Source organism: Haematobia irritans, chromosome 5, assembly GCF_050003625.1.
Source record: "Haematobia irritans isolate KBUSLIRL chromosome 5, ASM5000362v1, whole genome shotgun sequence".
NCBI lineage: Eukaryota > Metazoa > Arthropoda > Insecta > Diptera > Muscidae > Haematobia > Haematobia irritans.
In genome coordinates, this window is record NC_134401.1 from 170966464 (window position 1) to 170985986 (window position 19523).

At 33.8% G+C, this 19523-nt stretch overlaps 2 protein-coding genes across 3 annotated transcripts; one reads left to right on the plus strand and one right to left on the minus strand.

Moving 5' to 3' along the window:
- Nucleotides 1-1473: 1473 nt before the first annotated feature.
- Nucleotides 1474-11772, plus strand: didum (dilute class unconventional myosin). 2 transcript variants are annotated; one of them, XM_075313130.1, is made up of 16 exons: nt 1474-1795; nt 2366-3179; nt 3373-3497; nt 4085-4198; nt 4260-4748; nt 4823-4916; nt 5007-5233; nt 5325-5354; nt 5868-5981; nt 6039-8370; nt 8432-8558; nt 8617-8748; nt 8814-9345; nt 9426-9557; nt 9614-9706; nt 10824-11772. In XM_075313130.1, the coding sequence occupies exons 1-16, from the start codon at nt 1766-1768 to the stop codon at nt 10959-10961; spliced, it is 5523 nt and encodes a 1840-aa protein (XP_075169245.1). In that variant the 5' UTR covers nt 1474-1765; the 3' UTR covers nt 10962-11772. The 2 variants fall into 2 exon arrangements, with proteins under 2 accessions (XP_075169245.1, XP_075169246.1); XM_075313131.1 differs by lacking the exon at nt 5325-5354.
- Nucleotides 11757-13856, minus strand: mEFTu2 (mitochondrial translation elongation factor Tu 2). Its single transcript, XM_075313132.1, has 4 exons — nt 13355-13856; nt 12674-13210; nt 12051-12279; nt 11757-11988 (listed from the first exon to the last, which is right to left on the minus strand). The coding sequence occupies exons 1-4, from the start codon at nt 13778-13780 to the stop codon at nt 11786-11788; spliced, it is 1395 nt and encodes a 464-aa protein (XP_075169247.1). The 5' UTR covers nt 13781-13856; the 3' UTR covers nt 11757-11785.
- Nucleotides 13857-19523: the final 5667 nt, after the last annotated feature.

The window sequence follows — 19523 nt, forward strand, 5'->3', positions numbered from 1 at the left end:
CAGTAAAAATTTGTAACAATTATCAAAAATTATCGTGTTCTCGAACGGAGCTATTATAAGTTATGTCCGAAGGCATAATCGATACTGCTGCATGTTTATGGGATCGATAACACATTTACCGATTATTTAGTCATCGCCGACAATTCGTATCGATCCGATACACTGTAAGATTCTTTACAAACACCGACATTCTGTTCGGAATAACTGATAGTCTGTAAAGCGCATTATACAGCCCATTTCTGTATGTCGAACGAGCTCTATCGATCGAAATGCATAGAAACAGCTGATTTTTTGGTTACAAATTCAGCTGTTTGTTTCCATTTCAGTCGATCGATACAGCTGGGGGCTAATCACGGCATTCGATATCGAGAACTTTTGATCGAAATCTAAATTTTTCGGATCACGGGAGTCGATATCGAGTTTTTTTGATCGACAATTTTTTCGATTGGTAAATTGCAATCGTAAAACATTTTTCACTTGTTGTTTACATTGTTTTCGCCATATAGGAATAGTAAATATATTAGTTTTAGTTCGAATTGTTGCTAGTTTGTAGTAAATCTACATATAATGATCATATTTTGAATATTTAGGACTAATGCAACTCCAATAAAAGTTAAACAAAAATTGGTCATATTCGAGTTCGGCAGCGAGCATCCTAGCGTGGCAAAGAACCATATATAAAGTGCACATGATAGATCGATATCCAAGAGATTGTGATCAACCAAATACCGTACCATTCTGTGAGAACATAACGCTTCCGGACCACCTTGTAAGAATAGTGAATTATGAAGGCTTCCACTCACAAAAAGTTTTAAGACGGCAGACAATTGTAAAGTGATAGAATTGACGTTGACATGCCACCAAAAATTATTTTCCATCCTTCGTCAGCCGAAATCGTCTATTGAGCCAGCAAAAGGTGACTTTCTAACAGTGCACACCATTTCAAACCCATGTACTTACACCAATAACAATATGAACTTTTATTCCTTATTTGTCGCCGAATTATTTTATATTCATCTCATCCTCCAATTAGGAAGGAATGCGGAGGAATGTAAAAAGAGATATGGGTCCATAAGATATACTGCAATATAATTTACTTTTTACGTTGAAACCTCCAAAAAACATGTTTTTTCTACATTCTATTTTGTGACGCTAACTAATTTTGTCATTTCATTTTGTTCTGCTTCGTTTTTTGCTGTTGGCAACGCTTGAGAAATTGCATCAAATTTCGATCGAATCCCGTGATCCAAACTTTTAATCGTATCGACAATTTTTTCGATACGGTTATGAATTCGATATCGAATGCCGTGATTAGCCCCCTGGTTCGACATACAGAAACAGGCTAATAGTCTGCAAGGCGCATAACTTAACCACCAGGGTTAATGACGTTACTAACCGTAGTAATTAATTTTGTTAATTATATACAACATTATACAACACTGGTTAAACAGCTGTCGCAGTTTTTGTCAACGTCAACCGTCAAACCATCATTTCATTTTTCTCGGTTTCAAAGAAAATATTGTAAATTTATCGTTAGCGAAACATTAATTTAACTAAGATATATTGTGCTTTTATTATTTCTCCGTAAATTTATGAAATTTAAAAACAATTTTTCTTTCAAAAATTATTTTGGATTGATTATTGATTTAAATTTCCGGTAGTAATGTAATGAAACATCGATTTTTGATGAATTTTTTTGGAAACCCCAAGAATGTTAAAGGAGTATACGTACATCGGAAATTGAATATTAATAAATTCCCAAATAATGTCAAGTGAAGAGTTACTTTATGCAAAGGTATGAATTTATATGGATTCTTCGTTGTTATTATCATTGATATGTTTGGGTTTGTGTTGTGTGGGGGGAAGGCTACCTCATTTGTAGCATTGTATATTTGAAACGGTGTTTATTTCGAAAAACAATGTATTCAAACAGTCATTGAAGAACAAAAATTAATTAACTTTTTCTTTACACTATCGATTGTTCCACATGCATAAATAGTAAATTGAAGAAAGTTAGCATAGAAGAGTTAAAGTGTGCTCGGAGGTTAACTTCCCTATTTACCGCTATAATAAATGTGAGTGAAGGTAGGTGAGAAATATGAGCGATGGCAAAATGCGTTCATCTTTTGGCATTTAGATTAATGGAAACGATATCAATTTTTGAAGGCCTATGTGTATTGGAAATATGTTTATATCATATATTAGGTGAGATAGAGCAGAATGACCGTTATTTTATTTGAATTGACATTAAATTAAAGAATGAATGAAATGGTTTCCCTTATCAGTGGTGGTGACGCATACGTCTAATAACAAAATATAATTTTTATTTATATATGTATTAATAACCCTTATCTATTTTGTTCAGGGATGTAAAGTCTGGCTACCCAATCCAGACACAGTATGGGAAAGTGCAGTTCTAGAAGAAAATTACCAGAAAGGTAACACAAGTCTAAAAGTGCATCTAGAAAATGGGAAAATACTTGAAGTACCTGTTAAAGCGGACGGAAGTAATTTACCTCCTCTGCGAAATCCTGCTATTCTAATTGGACAAAACGACCTCACTTCGTTGTCCTATCTGCATGAACCTGGTGTTCTTCATAATCTACGAGTACGATTCTCTGAAAGGCAGATCATATATACATATTGTGGTATTATATTAGTGGCGATAAATCCATACGCAGAATTGCCTCTCTATGGACCTAATATTATTAGAGCCTATCGCGGTCGTTCCATGGGTGAATTGGAGCCGCATATATTTGCATTGTCCGAAGAAGCATATACAAGGCTAGAGCGTGAAAAAACTAATTTAAGCATTATAGTAAGCGGCGAGTCTGGTGCTGGAAAAACTGTTTCAGCAAAATATGCTATGCGCTATTTTGCCGCGGTTGGTGGATCCGAGTCGGAAACACAAGTCGAAAGGAAAGTTTTGGCTTCATCGCCCATTATGGAGGCATTTGGAAATGCCAAAACAACTAGAAATGACAACAGCTCACGCTTTGGAAAGTTTACGAAACTTTTGTTCAAAAATAATATGGGTGTGATGAATTTGACCGGCGCTACCATGCACACCTATCTTCTTGAAAAATCTCGTGTTGTATTCCAGGCAATTGGTGAGCGAAACTATCATATATTCTACCAGCTATGTTCGGCGAGAAGCGATTATCCTGAACTTATATTAGGTAATTTAATTTATTTTATGATTGGTATGTATAACATGAGTTGAGGCTAACTCAACATAACATAAAGTGTATTAAAAATTAAATTGAATTATCACGAAAATGCCATGTTGAAAAACTAAATAATTTCCATCTAACACCAACAGAGAATTTTCACTAGCCACACAGAAAAATATTAATTTCTTTTTCGTTTCAGATCATCAAGATAAATTTGAGTATCTCAATATGGGTCAATCTCCCGATATTGAAAAAGTTTCAGATAAAGACCAATTCAAGGAAACTATACAAGCAATGCAGATATTAGGTTTTGATAGCAGACAGGTAAATTCAATATAACCCTATTCGAACATTTTAATGTTTACATACGTCCATTTCCCACGCTTATTAAATTATATTCTTAACTAGTTATGGACCCGATTTACATATTTATTTATTTATTTCAAAATTTTTCGTAATACAAAGCCTATAAGGCCAATTAATTTATATTACTTATGACAAATCCTGAGTAATTATTATTATATTTATAAGTCAAGTACTCAAATTATTCTATATACATTTATATTATTCCTGCAATATTAAAGTGGCTCCCCAGCCATAAACAAAAATAGGAAAAATATATATAATCATCAAAATATTCTAATTATAAGATTATTTATATACCGTATGTCGAAAAATCAAAAAGATAATTAAAATTTAATTGGTTTCTTCAACCAATTAAAGATTCGTGAATATTATTTATTTATCCACAAAGTAACACAAATTTATTTATTTATTTAATCAAACACCCTTCTGGACAACATGTTGATAGATATTAGAACCAAAAATAAAATATCTACATACCCAACTATTTTTTTTTAATTAGCTAGCGATGATTAAGTTTTGCATGATGATTCTGTTTTTGTTTTTAGATTTCAGATATCTTGAATATATTGGCTGGCATTTTACATTTAGGCAATGTAAAGTTTAGTTCTAAATATAAAAAGAACACTGAGGAGATTGATACAGATGGCTGCGAAATTTATGTAAGTGACAAACATATTTGCGAATTGCGGTTTATTATTAAGTCATATTTTCCTTCGACAGCATGATGATTTAAATCTAAGAATATTGGGAGAACTATTGAAGATTAATTCCGATGAGCTAAGAAAATGGTTAAAGATGCGACAAATAGAGTCTGTAAATGAATTTGTTCTCATACCAATGAATATAGCAAATGCAGAAGCGGCCAGAGATGCATTAGCCAAACATATTTATGCCCGTCTCTTCCAGTACATTGTCAGTGTCATCAACAAAGGTCTTATTAATGACCGTAAGCAATCATATTTCATTGGTGTGCTGGATATTTATGGATTTGAGACATTCGAAACAAATTCATTCGAACAGTTTTGTATTAACTATGCGAATGAAAAATTGCAACAGCAATTCAATCAACATGTTTTCAAATTAGAACAAGAGGAGTATTTGAAGGAAGGCATTACCTGGACCATGATAGATTTCTATGATAATCAACCATGCATAGATTTAATAGAATCTAAATTGGGTGTTTTGGATTTACTGGACGAAGAGTGCAGAGTATGTAATTCAATAATAATACATAGAGTAAAAACATAACTAATTCTAGCTTGGTGGATATATTTTGAATATAGATGCCGAAGGGATCCGATGAAAGTTGGGCTCGTAAGCTTGTTGAAAAATGTACTAAATTTCCCCACTTTGAGAAGCCTCGGTTTGGTAACACAAGTAAGTGTTTTTTTGAGAAAACAACAAGAACACATTTTTTGAAATATCGTATAGTACATATATATTAACTATACTCTCATTCTCTCTTAGGCTTTTCTGTAAAACACTTTTCCGATACTGTGGAATACGATGTTAATGGATTTCTGGAGAAGAATCGGGATACTGTATCAAAAGAGTTAGCTAATGTTATACGAACGTCAAAAATGTCACTATGCAAGCAGTTAATGGATATGGAAGAGATTGACACCCTTAGCGCTGATGCTGCAAAAACCCATACATTAGGAGGCAGAGTGGTCATAAGCGCAGCACGTAAACCGGTATTATAACAATTCATTATAATAGTCAATTATAAAATTTTATATACATTAAAATAATTTTTTATGATCGTCATTCTATTTCCCACAAAAGGGCGAGGCTGCCACCGAACCAAGGCGAAGAGTTAGTGAATTTCTTTTTTTTTTACAAATAATTTTGTATTGAATAACAAAGACTAATATTTGGCTTTGTTTGCCTAATCGTCAGCTACTAATTGATCTACTATTCGTAACATTTATGTTGTGTTAACCAATTTTGATTTTGCATGAGCATTCAGAACAAAACTGAAAACTAACCCCATCGAAAAAAAAAAATATAAACATAAATTTGACGAAATCTGTACTCAACCCATTAATATCTAAATGTATATCTTTAATGTTTAATTGTGTGGGAAAAGTAATATATTAACCTCATGAAATTAATAACATTTTCAAATGACATTACTTTGCATTTGCTCTAACCTATGTTTATTGCACCACAAAAAAAAAAATTGCAATGAAATAAAAGCCTACCTATGCTCCGCCTAAAACAAACTAAAAATATAACTCTGCAATTTAAGTCCGTTAACACTTTTCTGTACTTTTCTTAATATTGGAGATTTTCCTAATAGTTAACTCTTTTTTCATTCTGCAAAAGGTAATACCCTCGAAGCAACAAAGACGCTCAGTCGGTTCCCAGTTTCGTGATAGCTTGACTTCATTAATTTCAACTTTGCACGCTACAACACCACATTATGTGCGATGTATAAAGGTAAGATTTAGTTTTAGAGCTATACTATAGCGAAATTATCATCTATTTGCCTTTTAGCCAAACGATGAAAAAATCGCTTTCAAATGGGATGCTCCAAAAATTGTTCAGCAACTAAGAGCTTGTGGGGTTTTGGAAACTGTTCGCATTTCGGCTGCTGGTTTTCCATCCCGCTGGTCCTACATGGACTTTTATATGCGCTATCAGTTACTCTGTCACCGTTCTCTCCTCAACAAGAACGATCTTAAGCAATCTTGTCGTAATATTATAAAGAAATGGATAACTGATGAGGAGAAATATCGATTCGGTAATACGCAAATATTCTTCAGAGCTGGTCAAGTGGCCTATTTGGAGCAAGTCAGAGCCAACTTGAGAAAGAAATATATTATAACAATACAGAGTGTAATTCGACGCTTTGTATGCCGCCGGAGATATTTGCGGTTACGTGCTACCGCTTTGGGAATTCAACGTTATGGACGCGGTAATTTGGCAAGAAAGAAGGCTCAACAGATGCGCGAGGCTCGAGCCGCTTTGATTATATCGAAATATGCCAAGGGCTGGTTATGCCGAAGGCGTTATGTGCGTTTGAGACGTTCAATAATGGGCATACAACAATATGCCCGGGGTATGTTAGCTCGTCGTAGGTTTCAGGAGGCCATGGACCATTACCGTGCCATACAAATTCAGCGTTTTGTTCGTGGGTATTTGGCTCGCAGAGCATATCATAAGAGGAGACGGCAAATTATTATTTGCCAGTCGGCAGTTCGAAGATATTTGGCCAAGCGCCAGTTTAAGGCACTCAAAGCTGAAGCAAAGACAATTAGCCACATACAGAATATGTATAAGGGTCTAGAGAATAAAATTATATCTATGCAAGGACGCATAGACAATTTGACCAAGGAAAATAATAACCTCAAAAATAAGAATAGTGAAATTTCAGTGCTGAAAATTAAGTTGGAAGCAAAAAAGAATTTGGAAAACGAGTTGAAAAGTTTCAAACAATCAGCTGCAGAAAAGGATGAGAAAATCGAATCGCTCATGAAGCAATTGGAGTGTGAAAGAGATGAGAAAATGCAATTGCTAGAAGAAAATGCTCGCCATCAGGAGGAGTGGTCCAAACAAAAACAAATTTGGATATCCGAAAATGAAGAGCTACGCAAGCAATTGGATGAAATGTTGGAAAAATCTAAACAAGTCGATTATGAAGCACAACGCGATGGTCTCACAATGAATGTGGAGAGCAGCGAGGCTTATAGGAAGATACTTAAAGAAAAGGAAATTTTGGAAAATGAGAATTATCAATTGAAATTGGACCTGAAACAATTGCAGAAGCAACCTGGCTTAACTGTCGATTACATTCCCACAAGCCATCATGTAAGATCCATAAGTAATGCCTCCAGCCATGTAGAGGATGATGCCGGTTACAGTTCCACCAAAAATATGCTAGATCAACTAGCAAATCATTCTCTTAACAACAATGATCAGAGTCGAATGTCGCCGGAATCATTCCGAGGCAATTTGGAGTTGACGTCCACGCCAAAGAGCGAGAATACTATAATACTCATAAAACTACGCAACCTGTTGGAGGAAGAAAAGAAATACAACAAGTCTTTGAAGAATCAATTGGACAAAGTTGTCGGTTTTCATAGGCCCACCGAAGATTCCCTGCGCGTGTCGGAGCTCGAAGTTGAAAATGAAAAACTACGCCATGATTACGAGTTACTACGTCAGAGTATACGAAGTGGGGCTGAAATGCGTGAATTGGAAGCACAACACAACGCTTTACAGGAAGAACTGAAACGAAGACGTGAAGAGTGCATTCAACTTAAATCAGTTTTGCAACAGCAATCTCAGTCCTTGAAATCATTTGGTCAAGATAGTTTTTCGCTGAGAAATTCCGATATGAATAGCCTACAGGACAATGATTTAATGGATGCCTTCCAAGCCCAAAAGATGGTAAATAGGCAGCTGGAATTGGAACTGAGAGCATTAACTGAAGAAAATAACGCCCACTTTGCTGAACTAACACGACAAATTGAAGACCTGCGCGAAGAAAATACAAAATTACAAGAACTACTGCAAAATGGTCTTGACGAAACCATTGATACAGAAGACCCTGCCGAACTACAGCAGAGAAACCGCTACCTTAAGCACGAGCTTAAGAAAACAATGCTTCAGTACTCTCAAGTACAAGAAGAGTTGAACACATTCCTCAAGAAATTCGAGTCATTGAAACATCGTAGTGATAAAATGTCTCTGAAACTACAAGAACATGGTATAGGTGATTTTGTCTCACCATCCAAGGATATTGAGAATACAAACGCTGTTAGCAGTATGTCGTTACAGACTGCAGAAGTAGTGGTGGGTAAACAAAAGGCCAAGACCTATCAAGGTATTATGACTATGTCAAAATTATGTACATCAATAAATCGACTATTTGATATTGCCCGTAGGTTTGGTTAAATTTCGTAGCGAAGATCTTGAGAAAATTTTCCAACGTTTGGTTACTGATATGACCACAAGAGTTGCAATTGGTCTGTTACCTGGTTTCCCGGCTTATGTTCTATTCATGTGCATACGGTAAATTCGTTGTCTTCAATTCTTATGGCACCTATTTGGAATTTGCTTTCATTTTCAGATATACCGATCTCATTAATGCTGACGAAGATGTTCGCACTCTCCTGAGCAAGTTTGTAAAACATATAAAGAAAACACACCGAAATGCTCATGTAACCGAATATCGCATTTTGTGGCTGGTGAATTCAATAACGTAAGCTGAAATTGCAAGTTCAATGTGTGACCTCTGTTAACATAATTCTTTTACTGTTTTTTCAGTCTTTTAAATCTCCTCAAGCAATATGGAGACGTGGAAGAATACATCAAATTCAATACAGAAAAACAAAATCAACAACAATTGAAAAACTTTAACCTCTTCGAATATCGCCGTGTCATTTTGGAAATTATTTTGAAATTACATGAAGCTTTAGTGAAACAAGTAGAAGGTTTATTGGAGCAATACATAGTTCCAGCTATTTTAGACAATGATGAGATTCAAAGGGGTCGCCAGCATGGTGGTATGATTGGTCGTAATTTCTCTGTAGATGGAAGTAATGTGTCGCCGGAACATGGAAAAATGGCTGCTTGGAAACAGCTGATAAGCCAATTGGAACACTTTTATAAACAATTTACACATTTTGGATTGGATCGTTGTTATTCGGAGCAGGTTTTCACCCAGATTATGTATTTCATATGTGCCGTTGCAATGAATTGTTTAATGTTGAGGGGAGACGTTTGCATGTGGGAGACAGGTATGGTTATCCGTTATAATTTGGGTCATATCGAAGAATGGGTGAGAGATAAGAAAATGGTAAGTTGTTATATGATGGATAATGAAAGTTTGGCGAAGCTATTTATTTATTTTTGTTTTGTTTTCATTTGCATTTAAAGTCTAATGATGTTTTGACACCCTTGGCTCCACTCAATCAAGTATCGCAGTTGCTGCAATCTCGCAAGAGTGAAAACGATGTTCAAAGTATTTGTGATCTAAGTACAAACTTGAATACCGCTCAAGTATTGAAGGTGAGTTAATTTTTGAGATTGAGCTTTATAACGTTTACTAAGAATTTTCATTTTAGATAATGAAATCGTATAAATTGGATGACTATGAAAGTGAAATTACCAATAAGTTCATTGAGAAATTAACTGAAAAACTAAATGAGCGTCCAATGGTGAGTAATTATGTTTTCTTCCTTATGTTTGAAATGTATTGTGTTCATTTTGTATTCCTATACTCCAGATTCTTCTGTTCCATAACATTTTTTAGTACGATTTTATTGTTTGTTTGAAAATAAGCTTCAATAAATAATGCTTTATTTTGTCAAGCTTGAGATCTATTTTGTTTTTATTCTTTTCAATTCATCCGTCCTAATAAAGAAAATTGCGAAATATTAGGACGGATGAATTGAAAAGAATAAAAACAAAATAGATCTCAAGCTTGACAAAATAAAGCATTTTTTATTAAAACAGAAAAAGATCGAATAAGAAACAAAATAAATAATAAGCTTCAATATCGCCCATCACCTTTTGAACGGACGAACATTTCTTCCCAGCGTGAATTCTGAGGCTAGGAATTCGTCTGAAGCAATTTGCAATTCTTAGGTGTAGAAAAAAAGAAATCTATTGTTTTTTCCAATAGATGGCACTAGTTATCTATCTGTTGTATACGTTCAATCGGATTCCACTTGATGGCATTAGAAAGATGATATGGACTTTAAAATTCTAGGGTCATGTTGTATTCATTGCCACATATCAACGTAAAAACGCATTACGTTGGATAATCTTCTAATACATTTGTGTATCATCAACTCGTCGTTGTTTTTGGTAAAAAGTTAGCCATACCCATTTTGCCCAGAGCTTTACACCCATGGATATTGTTATCTTACAATTTCAATATACGGCCTTTAAAACCCATTTTGTGGAGGTTCTGGGCACACACTGTCTTCAACGTCTTTCGTGCTAATTTCTAATAATAATCCATAATTTTCATGAGGCAACGTTCAGAAACCATTCATCAAGTTAGCTTTGTGCTCTGATGGTATTTTTTCCTTCGTAAAATAATATTTTATTAATATGCAAAATTCCTTATAATTTTTTCGCAATAGGAAAGATTCTTAAAATTTTGCAGCTGTTAAATTTATATACGCATTTTTTAATAAAAAAGGTTAAATAACAATAGAATAGATTTAGTTTTAGTAATGCTATTCATGTACCCTTCCTAGAAATAAAGTTGAACCAAGTGCCGTCGTTTTTTCTCCCTTAATTGAATTTTTCATTTTTATTTTTCAGATTAAAAACAACGAATTTACAATGGATCAAAAACTAATTTATCCATTCAAAGTGGTTTTCAAATACAGTGATATAAAATTGGAAGAGATTGAAATCCCAAAACATTTAGGCTTAGATGATTTATTAGAGAAAATCTAAATCTCCCTGAGGCTCGATAAAAAAAAAAAAAAAACTATGAAACATGAACATTCCTAAAGCCACCTATTAGTCTTATTAGTATTTTGTGTTAGTATTTAGAACATACATTTTGTCTGTTCTCATCTGCCTTATTTTATTTAAATCCTATATTCCTGTTTAGTATTCTCCTGAATTAGTGCTTCCGTATATAAATCATAGATTGAATTGTTGTTTATGTTATGTAAAAGAAAAAATTATATACAAATTCACTATTGAGTGTGACTCAAAAAAAAAAAAAAAAAATAAATAACATTACCCTAGATGCCTTTTTAAAAGCCGAAACAATATATGTATACCTGAGTTGAAAATGCAATATTTCAAACTGCTTTTATAAACCAATTGTGTAATATCCTCCATCCAATGTCTTATGATTTTTTTCTTAAATTCCTAGTAACTATTTGTCGAGACAAAAATTATATCAAATTTATAATTCCTAGTAAAACTTGCCCTTAGTTATGTTTGTTACTTTTTTTTATATATATACAAATATTTTTTGCTATGTTCAATGCCAATATGCATTTGTGTAAATTGTTATGCTTGTGTACTTAAAAAAATTTGTTTTGAATTGAGAAATGTTATTTAATAACTTTCACTCATTTGTCTTTTTTATATAAAGAAACAATATAGAAATAAAATCATATAACTTTATACGATATTTATTTATATATAACAATATATACAGAATATCTATTTATTATGATATTAAATGAAATATATCTATTTGGAAACAAATTGAATAATGTTGAATAAAATGCCTTTAAATTGAAAAAAATGTATCTTTTATTTTAATCATAATTAACAATGACCTTGGATAATTTATTTTTTGGTAAGTCAAGTGAGGGCTTTCGTTCCAATATTATGCCTGTGCCAATGGTTGCTCCATTCTCACGGATCGTAAAACCTTGTCCCGGACACATTACCATTTTCCGTAGTAATGTAATTCGGACATTACCATGCTCTCCAGGCATTAGCATGCCATCAGCTGGTACTAAATTCGAAAGACATTAGAAAGTTTATGTATATGCAAAATCATGTATAGATGGATCTTACTCATGTCAATACGTGCCGGTACATTCCATGTTACACTAAATAATTGTTGTATATATTTTGAGAGCATTGGTTTCGTACGTCCTCCTTCACTTCGTGATAATAAATACATGGATCCAACAAAATGATTTGATATATCTTCGGATCCCTGTTGCGTCAATAACATACCGCGCTCAACGCTGGAGATTTTAACGCCACGCAAGAGAGCTCCAACATTTTCACCGGCCACAGCCTATAAGATTGAGAGTAATAAAAAAAGGAGTCCGCATATTTTACATTGCCTAATATAAAAAATTCTTGTATACATATCACAACTTTCAGCTGTGGGTTTTCACATTATATTCTAGAGCCTACACATTTTTTCATATATAACACCTTAACTTGGGCTTCCATTCGTATTTCGAATTCATTCGTTTAGGCAAAAAAATTAAAGATACTAATTGCTTTGCTAGACCGATTTTTTCTGCGAATTTTTGCATCATATCATTAGTGTAACTAGGAATTTTCCCTGCGAGGGGTAAATTTCAAATTTGTATATTAAGTCTTCATTAATCTCGAACCATCGTCAGCTTAGATAAGCTACTACTCATTCTTTGTCAAAGTAAAACAATCCCTTTTGGCCTTACCTTAGGCACACTTTTTCGAAATATTTGTATATCACCAATAGAAGTCTTTATATTCTGATTGAATCCCAGCAGATCGCAGTCGGCATTTTTCAATATTGTTCCCCTTTTAATTGTTCCAACAACTACAGTACCTCGTCCTGGTACCGTAAACGCATTATCAATAGGAAGTATAAAGGGGGATTCGTAGTCCCGTTTAGGCGTTTGAACATATGCATCAATATGCTCCAAGAGTTTTTCAATAGCTGGAACGCCGAATGGTGATGGATCATCTCGTAACGCTAACAAAGCTGAACCACATATAACTGGACTATTAATTCCATCAAAACCGAAATCCGTTAACATTTCACGCATTTCAATTTCAACCAATTCCAAAACTTCTTGATCTACTAAATCAGCCTTGTTGATAAATACAATTATACGTTGGATGCCCACTTGTTTAGCTAATAACAAATGTTCACGAGTTTGTGGCATTTGGCCATCAGTAGCAGCGACAACTAAAATAGCACCGTCCATCTGGGAGGCTCCCGATATCATATTCTGGAATGCAAATAAAACGCAAAATTAAAATGTGACAATGCACTCACAATCACCGACTCGACTCCTTAAAGGCCGATAAGTAGTATTGCGAATCATAGAATAATGCTAACCACGTTTATAGTCTTTTAAGTTTATGCCACTTACCTTAATATAATCCGCATGTCCAGGACAGTCGGTATGGGCATACGTTCGTGAAGGTGTCTCATATCCTATGTGACAGGCGTTAATTGTTATTCCTCTGGCCTTTTCTTCGGGGGCCCGATCTATTTGGTCGTATGATACAAATTCTGACAAACCTTTCTTCGACAATACCCGTGTTATGGCTGCAGTTAGTGTTGTTTTGCCATGATCTACATGGCCAATTGTTCCAATATTACAATGGGGTTTTTCATTTTCCAATTTGGCCGCATTTCCAGGCGTGCTATACGATCTTGCACAGCATAGATTTTCACTGGTGACATGCTGTGGATGGATGAATTTTATACAACTTGCACTAACTTTAATATGGCGGATCGGTCGTAGCTCATGACGTAATAGCCTGCTGAAACGAAGGAGGATTAGGGGTCTCATAGTTGTAGGGAACAACTCTATCAAAAAATTCAACCGCACACAGTCCTCCAGCTGACGGCGTAAAACAAAAACAAAAAACAGCTGATTTATCAATGTATTATCGATATGGTGAAATCTTAATATTCAACACACTTTCAAATATACTTTGTTTTAGGTTATCATTACTGAGTCGAAAAATCGTAGATATATAAATTTAAAAGTATATAATCAAAACTTCGTAGGAAAGATTAGGAAAACTCACTTCCAAATGTGGAATTTATAATAGAAATATATTTTGTTTTGGTCACTTACAAATTGAGTTGATGTGTTGATAAGTTGATAAGTTGATAAAGAATGTTATTTTTTCTATTTCCATCCGGTTGAAAATTAGTACGTGGTGTAAGTATGTGGTAAAATTTTTTTTCAAATTTTTATTTCTATAGAAAATTTTCGTTTTGTTGTGTTATTGTTGGTTTTGTTTTTTCTTTAATCATTGTTGTTGTTTTTGATATCTGCTTAAAACCATGCATTGACTAAACAACAGAGGAAAAGAATGTTTGTCAAATTTATTTGGGCAAAGCCCTATAGACAAGCCGAAACAACAACAAATACGATTAAAGCAAAAGAACCAACAAGAAAAAACAAAACACAAAAATTTATTTCTATAGAAAATTTAGTCAGAATTTTATTTCTGTAGAAAATTTTGTCAAAAAAAATTTTTGTCTATAGAAAATTTATACAGTATCTCTTTTTTTGCTCTTGTATTTGTTTTACTCTTGTCAATAGTGAGCTTATTTAAGCAATACCATAATTTTGAAGTAGCAACAATTGAATATTGTAACATAATGGTAAGTAAATATATTTTTGTACCCTTCCCTGACCAGATATCAAAAAATGAGGTACCCTATTTTCACCACATGATCGCCTTCTACGTTTACTGGAAATTTAAAGTAAATCGGTTCAGTGCCTACCTGTGATGGTAAACTAAATATATTTTTGTAACTTTTATTGTGTTTATACGACACACTGTGGAAAAGGGTATTATAAGTTAGTGCATATATTTGCAACATCCAAAAGGAGAGGAGCCTCTGATTGTATTGTAACGATAAAATTTCGTTAAAACTTGTTGGTGCTTTCCTACATTTCTTTGATTATTTTCATATCGAAATGTTTGATCTTACTCTCTCATATGGTCGTTGCCAGAATATTAATGAATAAATATGATCAGCAGTGGGATTCTGTATTTCTTCACGATAATCCCATCGTTTACGTTGTCTACGAAAAAACGTAAACAAAAAACGCTTATTACAGGTCCGCTGGAGCAGTTTAATGAAAACGCCCAGGAGTATGTACCTGAAATGGACTCTTGTGGTGTGGAATCACCTGATAATGATGTGCAGAATCAATATTTTACTCACAACGAGTACTATAAGAGCACACCCAGAAAACAAATTCGTTGTCTCAACCGAATTATTTGCCAACCGAAAGCAGGTGGTTCCATCAACTATCAATGATATCTGTCAGCACAACTAACATTTGGCAATTGTAACTACATGGTAGTATGTTGGATCAACTTTGCATTGGTTGTCGCAATTTCATATTAATTGTTTTGTTTGTTGGTGCAACCGCCCTCGATTTTCTTTACTATTATCCTAACCAAATTCCAATATCAAATGAAAGGGCAGATTATATTGAGATTTTATTAATTTATTACAAGATTTACAATCATAATAAACTACGAAAATAAATACAACAAAGGCTTTTGATCTACATATATGTGAGATCAATTTACATTACAATTTACAATTTTTATAGGTAATGTTTGTATACCAATGACAGATGGTTATTAGGTTGCAATTATGTGGTCAAACTACAGAACTTAATTCAATATATACTTGCCAGAAATTTCTTCCTTAAGCCTCTAGATATAAATACAGATCGACTTAGACTCTTCCTGTATTCTTAATACAATAAAAAAAAGCTCGCTTGCCGTAAAAAGTATTTGTGTTTGTTGGTGTATGAAGCCTGTAATTTTTATGGAAACTTTTGTAATATTCCTTTTTTATAAATCGGTGCGCTACTTACCTGAAGGCAACTTCTTTTCTATGGGATAAACTTTATTCAATGTATTGCGGACTATTATCAAGTAAATGCTGTTCCCCGTTTTGCAAATTTTGTAGCGTCATACCATTTACCATGTCGACGTTGATATAAATATTTATTTGTTGCAACAACTACACGGATGAAAAAGACTGTTTTTCATATGTTTGGCTATAAACATTATATGTTTGGAACACAAATTTTTAAACACAATATTTTTGAGTGCAAGCATATAATGTTCATAAACTAGCATAATATGTTTGGGACATATATGTTAATATGTTAGAACATATTATGTTTGGGACATAAAATGTTTGTAAATATAATATGCTTGGATGCAAACATATGTTAATTTAGAAATAGTCTATAAACATATATGTGTTTAGTAACTTGGAGCGCTATTTAACAGGGAGCGATATTGAATTAAGTTGGTGGTTGTTGCTTGTTATTACAAAATTAACATTTTATTTTTCCTTGGGCAATTGATCAGCTACTTCTGTATCCTTACAAACTGTGTGGTCCGCTGTTCGAATCCCCGTCTGGCAAAAGGTAAAATTAAATAAAAAAAATCATAAAATTGAATAATTTCTTCTACAATGTTTGTATTACAGAAAAAGGTGCTAAGAACTAAAAAATCTCGTGGAAGTGAGATAGATGTGGGGGAATATACAATTAGGCAGAAACAAAATTTTGAGCATTCAGGTCGAAAACCTATGTTGTTAGCAACTACATTACCTGTTTATTTTCATAATTCATTATGATTGTAAATATATAAATAAATAAATAAAATTTTGAGCACAATATTGTTTGGGAGAATTTTTTTAAGCATATAATATTTTTGGGTGCAAAATGCTTCCAAACATATTATATCTTCACATAATAACATATTGTTTTTTGGAAGACAACATTATTGAATTTGGATACAAAAATACAAAATGTTTGAAACTTAGACTACCCAAACATATATTGTTTAGACTAATATGCTTTCAAACATATTATATATTGGAAGAGATCAAACATATAAATGTTTGGGCAATACCCAAAAATGTATATGCTTGAAGCAAAATATGTTTGGGAGTATATGTTACAGAAGCGATTTTTTGTGAGCGTGTACCTTACGCCCGTCCTATAATTGAACTAAGATTCTATTAGTATACTCAACTTTTGGTTGTACCAACCATTTGTTAATTCCCATGAAGTAGGTCTCACTATGCTGGTGGTTAGCTCAAAAATTTTATGCAGCTTAAAACCAAATTTATCGGCATTGATTATTGTAACCAATTGAATGGTTATGGGAATTTCGTTTTGATCCTGTGAACTTTGTTATGGTCGTGTTGAATGTATAATGGGGAAAATAATCAAAACATTGTTCTTGTAACAAAAAATAAGTTACTGACATCATTTCCTCATTGTAATTATCGAATTGCAACCAACCATTTCTCTGGGTGCACTTGTGGAGGGGGTATGTATATTTATACCAATTTCATGTAGCTCCGTTAGGCGTTAACTCCCGGTTAACTTTAATTGATAAAATTTTCGACAGTTAAGTATAATACTGTTTAAAATCGTTATGTTCGTTCAAATAATGGCACAAATTATATTATGTTAAACTTTTTGGGAAGTTTACACCCAAAGTTGCGAATGCATAGACCACGAAACATTCCAAAAGCTGATATTACAGTTAAAACTAATATTCAAAAATTTTATTACAGGAAAAAAAAGTTAATTGCTTTTATAAAATTTTGAATATTTAAAAAAAAAAATAACATTTTTAGAAAAATTTATTACAAATAGTATTACAAATGCTGCGCCGATAACACAAAAATAACAACAACGACAAATTCAATAAAATCTTTCGAAAGAAAAATTAAAAACTAAAAATTAATTCGAAAGGAAAAAAATCGAGTTCAAAAATTAAAAATGTCTTTAGTGGCATAGGAAGTTCAATTTACAAATTTAAAGAAATCTAAATCTCAAGTTAAATCCAAATAATTATTCTGTGTAAAAGTTTTTAACGGGTTTTTAATTCATTAAACCAAAGTGCGCAAAAAAAGATAATAATTCCATGAAAAACTATTGAGTTCACATTTTTTTGGGTTATAATTTTAAAAAAGAGCATTGTTTTCCAATTTGCATGAATTCGCTAAATATATTTTAGTTTTACCTCATAGCAGCGGCATTTATTTTTTAATTTTTTATACCCTCCATCATAGGATGGGGGTATATTAACTTTGTCATTCCGTTTGTAACACATCGAAATATTGCTCTAAGACCCCATAAAGTATATATATTCTGGGTCGTGGTGAAATTCTGAGTCGATCTAAGCATGTCCGTCCGTCCGTCCGTCCGTCCGTCCGTCTGTTGAAATCACGGTAACTTCCGAACGAAACAAGCTATCGACTTGAAACTTGGCACAAGTCGTTGTTATCGATGTAGGTCGGATGGTATTGAAAATGGGCCATATCAGTCCACTTTTACGTATAGCCCCCATGTAAAGGGACCCTCAGATTTGGCTTGTGGAGCCTCTAACAGACGCATATTTCATCCGATCCGGCTGAAATTTGGTACACGGTGTTGGTATATGGTCTCTATAAACCATGCAAAAATTGGTCCACATCGGTCTATAATTATATATAGCCCCCATATAAAGCGATCCCCATATTTGGCTTGCGGAGCCTAAAAGAGAAGCAAATTTCATCCGATCCGGCTGAAATTTGGTACATGGTGTTAGTATATGGTCTCTAACAACCGTGCAAAAATTGGTCCACATCGGTCCATAATTATATATAGCCCCCATATAAACCGATCCCCAGATTTGGCTTGCGGAGCCTCAAAGAGAAGAAAATTTCATCCGATCCGGCTGAAATTTGGTACATGATGTTGGTATATGGTCTCTAACAACCATGCAAAACTTGGTCCACATCGGTCCATAATTATATATAGCCCCCATATAAACCGATCCCCAGATTTGGCTTGCGGAGCCTCAAAGAGAAGCAAATTGCATCCGATCCGGCTGAAATTTGGTACATGGTGTTGGTATATGGTCTCTTACAACCGTGCAAAAATTGGTCCACATCGGTCCATAAATATATACAGCGCCCATATAAACCGATCCCCAGATTTGGGTTCCGGAGCCTCAAAGAGAAGCAAATTTCATCCGATCCGACTGAAATTTTGTACATGATATTGAAATTTTGTACATCCCTAACAATCATGCAAAAATTGGTCCACATCGGCTCATAATTATATATAGCCCCCATATAAACCGATCCCCAGATTTGGCTTGCGAAGTCTCCAAGAGAAGCAAATTTCATCCAATCCGGTTGTAATTTGGAACTGGTGTTAGTATATGATCTTTAACAACCGTGCCAGAATTGGTCCATATCGGTCCATAATTATATATAGCCCCCTTATAAAACGTTCTCCAGATTTGACCTCCGGAACCTCTTGGAGGAGCAAAATTCATCCGATCCGGTTCAAATTAGGAACGTGGTGTTAGTATATGGTCGCTAACAACCATACCAAAATTGGTCCAATCACACAAAAATTGGTCCATATCGGTTCATAATCATGATTGCCACTAGAGCCAAAAATAGTCTACCAAAAATTTTATTTCTATAGAAAATTTTGTCAAAATTTTATTTCTAGAGAAAATTTTGTTAAA

Coding starts and splice junctions, on each gene's coding strand:
- didum (XM_075313130.1), top strand. CDS start 1,766: ATGTCAAGTGAAGAGTTACTTTATGCAAAG. Junction 8,371..8,431: donor AAAGGCCAAGACCTATCAAG/GTATTATGACTA, acceptor TATTGCCCGTAG/GTTTGGTTAAATTTCGTAGC. Junction 8,749..8,813: donor TGGCTGGTGAATTCAATAAC/GTAAGCTGAAAT, acceptor CTGTTTTTTCAG/TCTTTTAAATCTCCTCAAGC.
- mEFTu2 (XM_075313132.1), bottom strand. CDS start 13,780: ATGAGACCCCTAATCCTCCTTCGTTTCAGCAGGCTATTACGTCATGAG. Junction 13,211..13,354: donor GACATGCGGATTATATTAAG/GTAAGTGGCATA, acceptor TTTGCATTCCAG/AATATGATATCGGGAGCCTC. Junction 12,280..12,673: donor TTCGAAAAAGTGTGCCTAAG/GTAAGGCCAAAA, acceptor TCAATCTTATAG/GCTGTGGCCGGTGAAAATGT.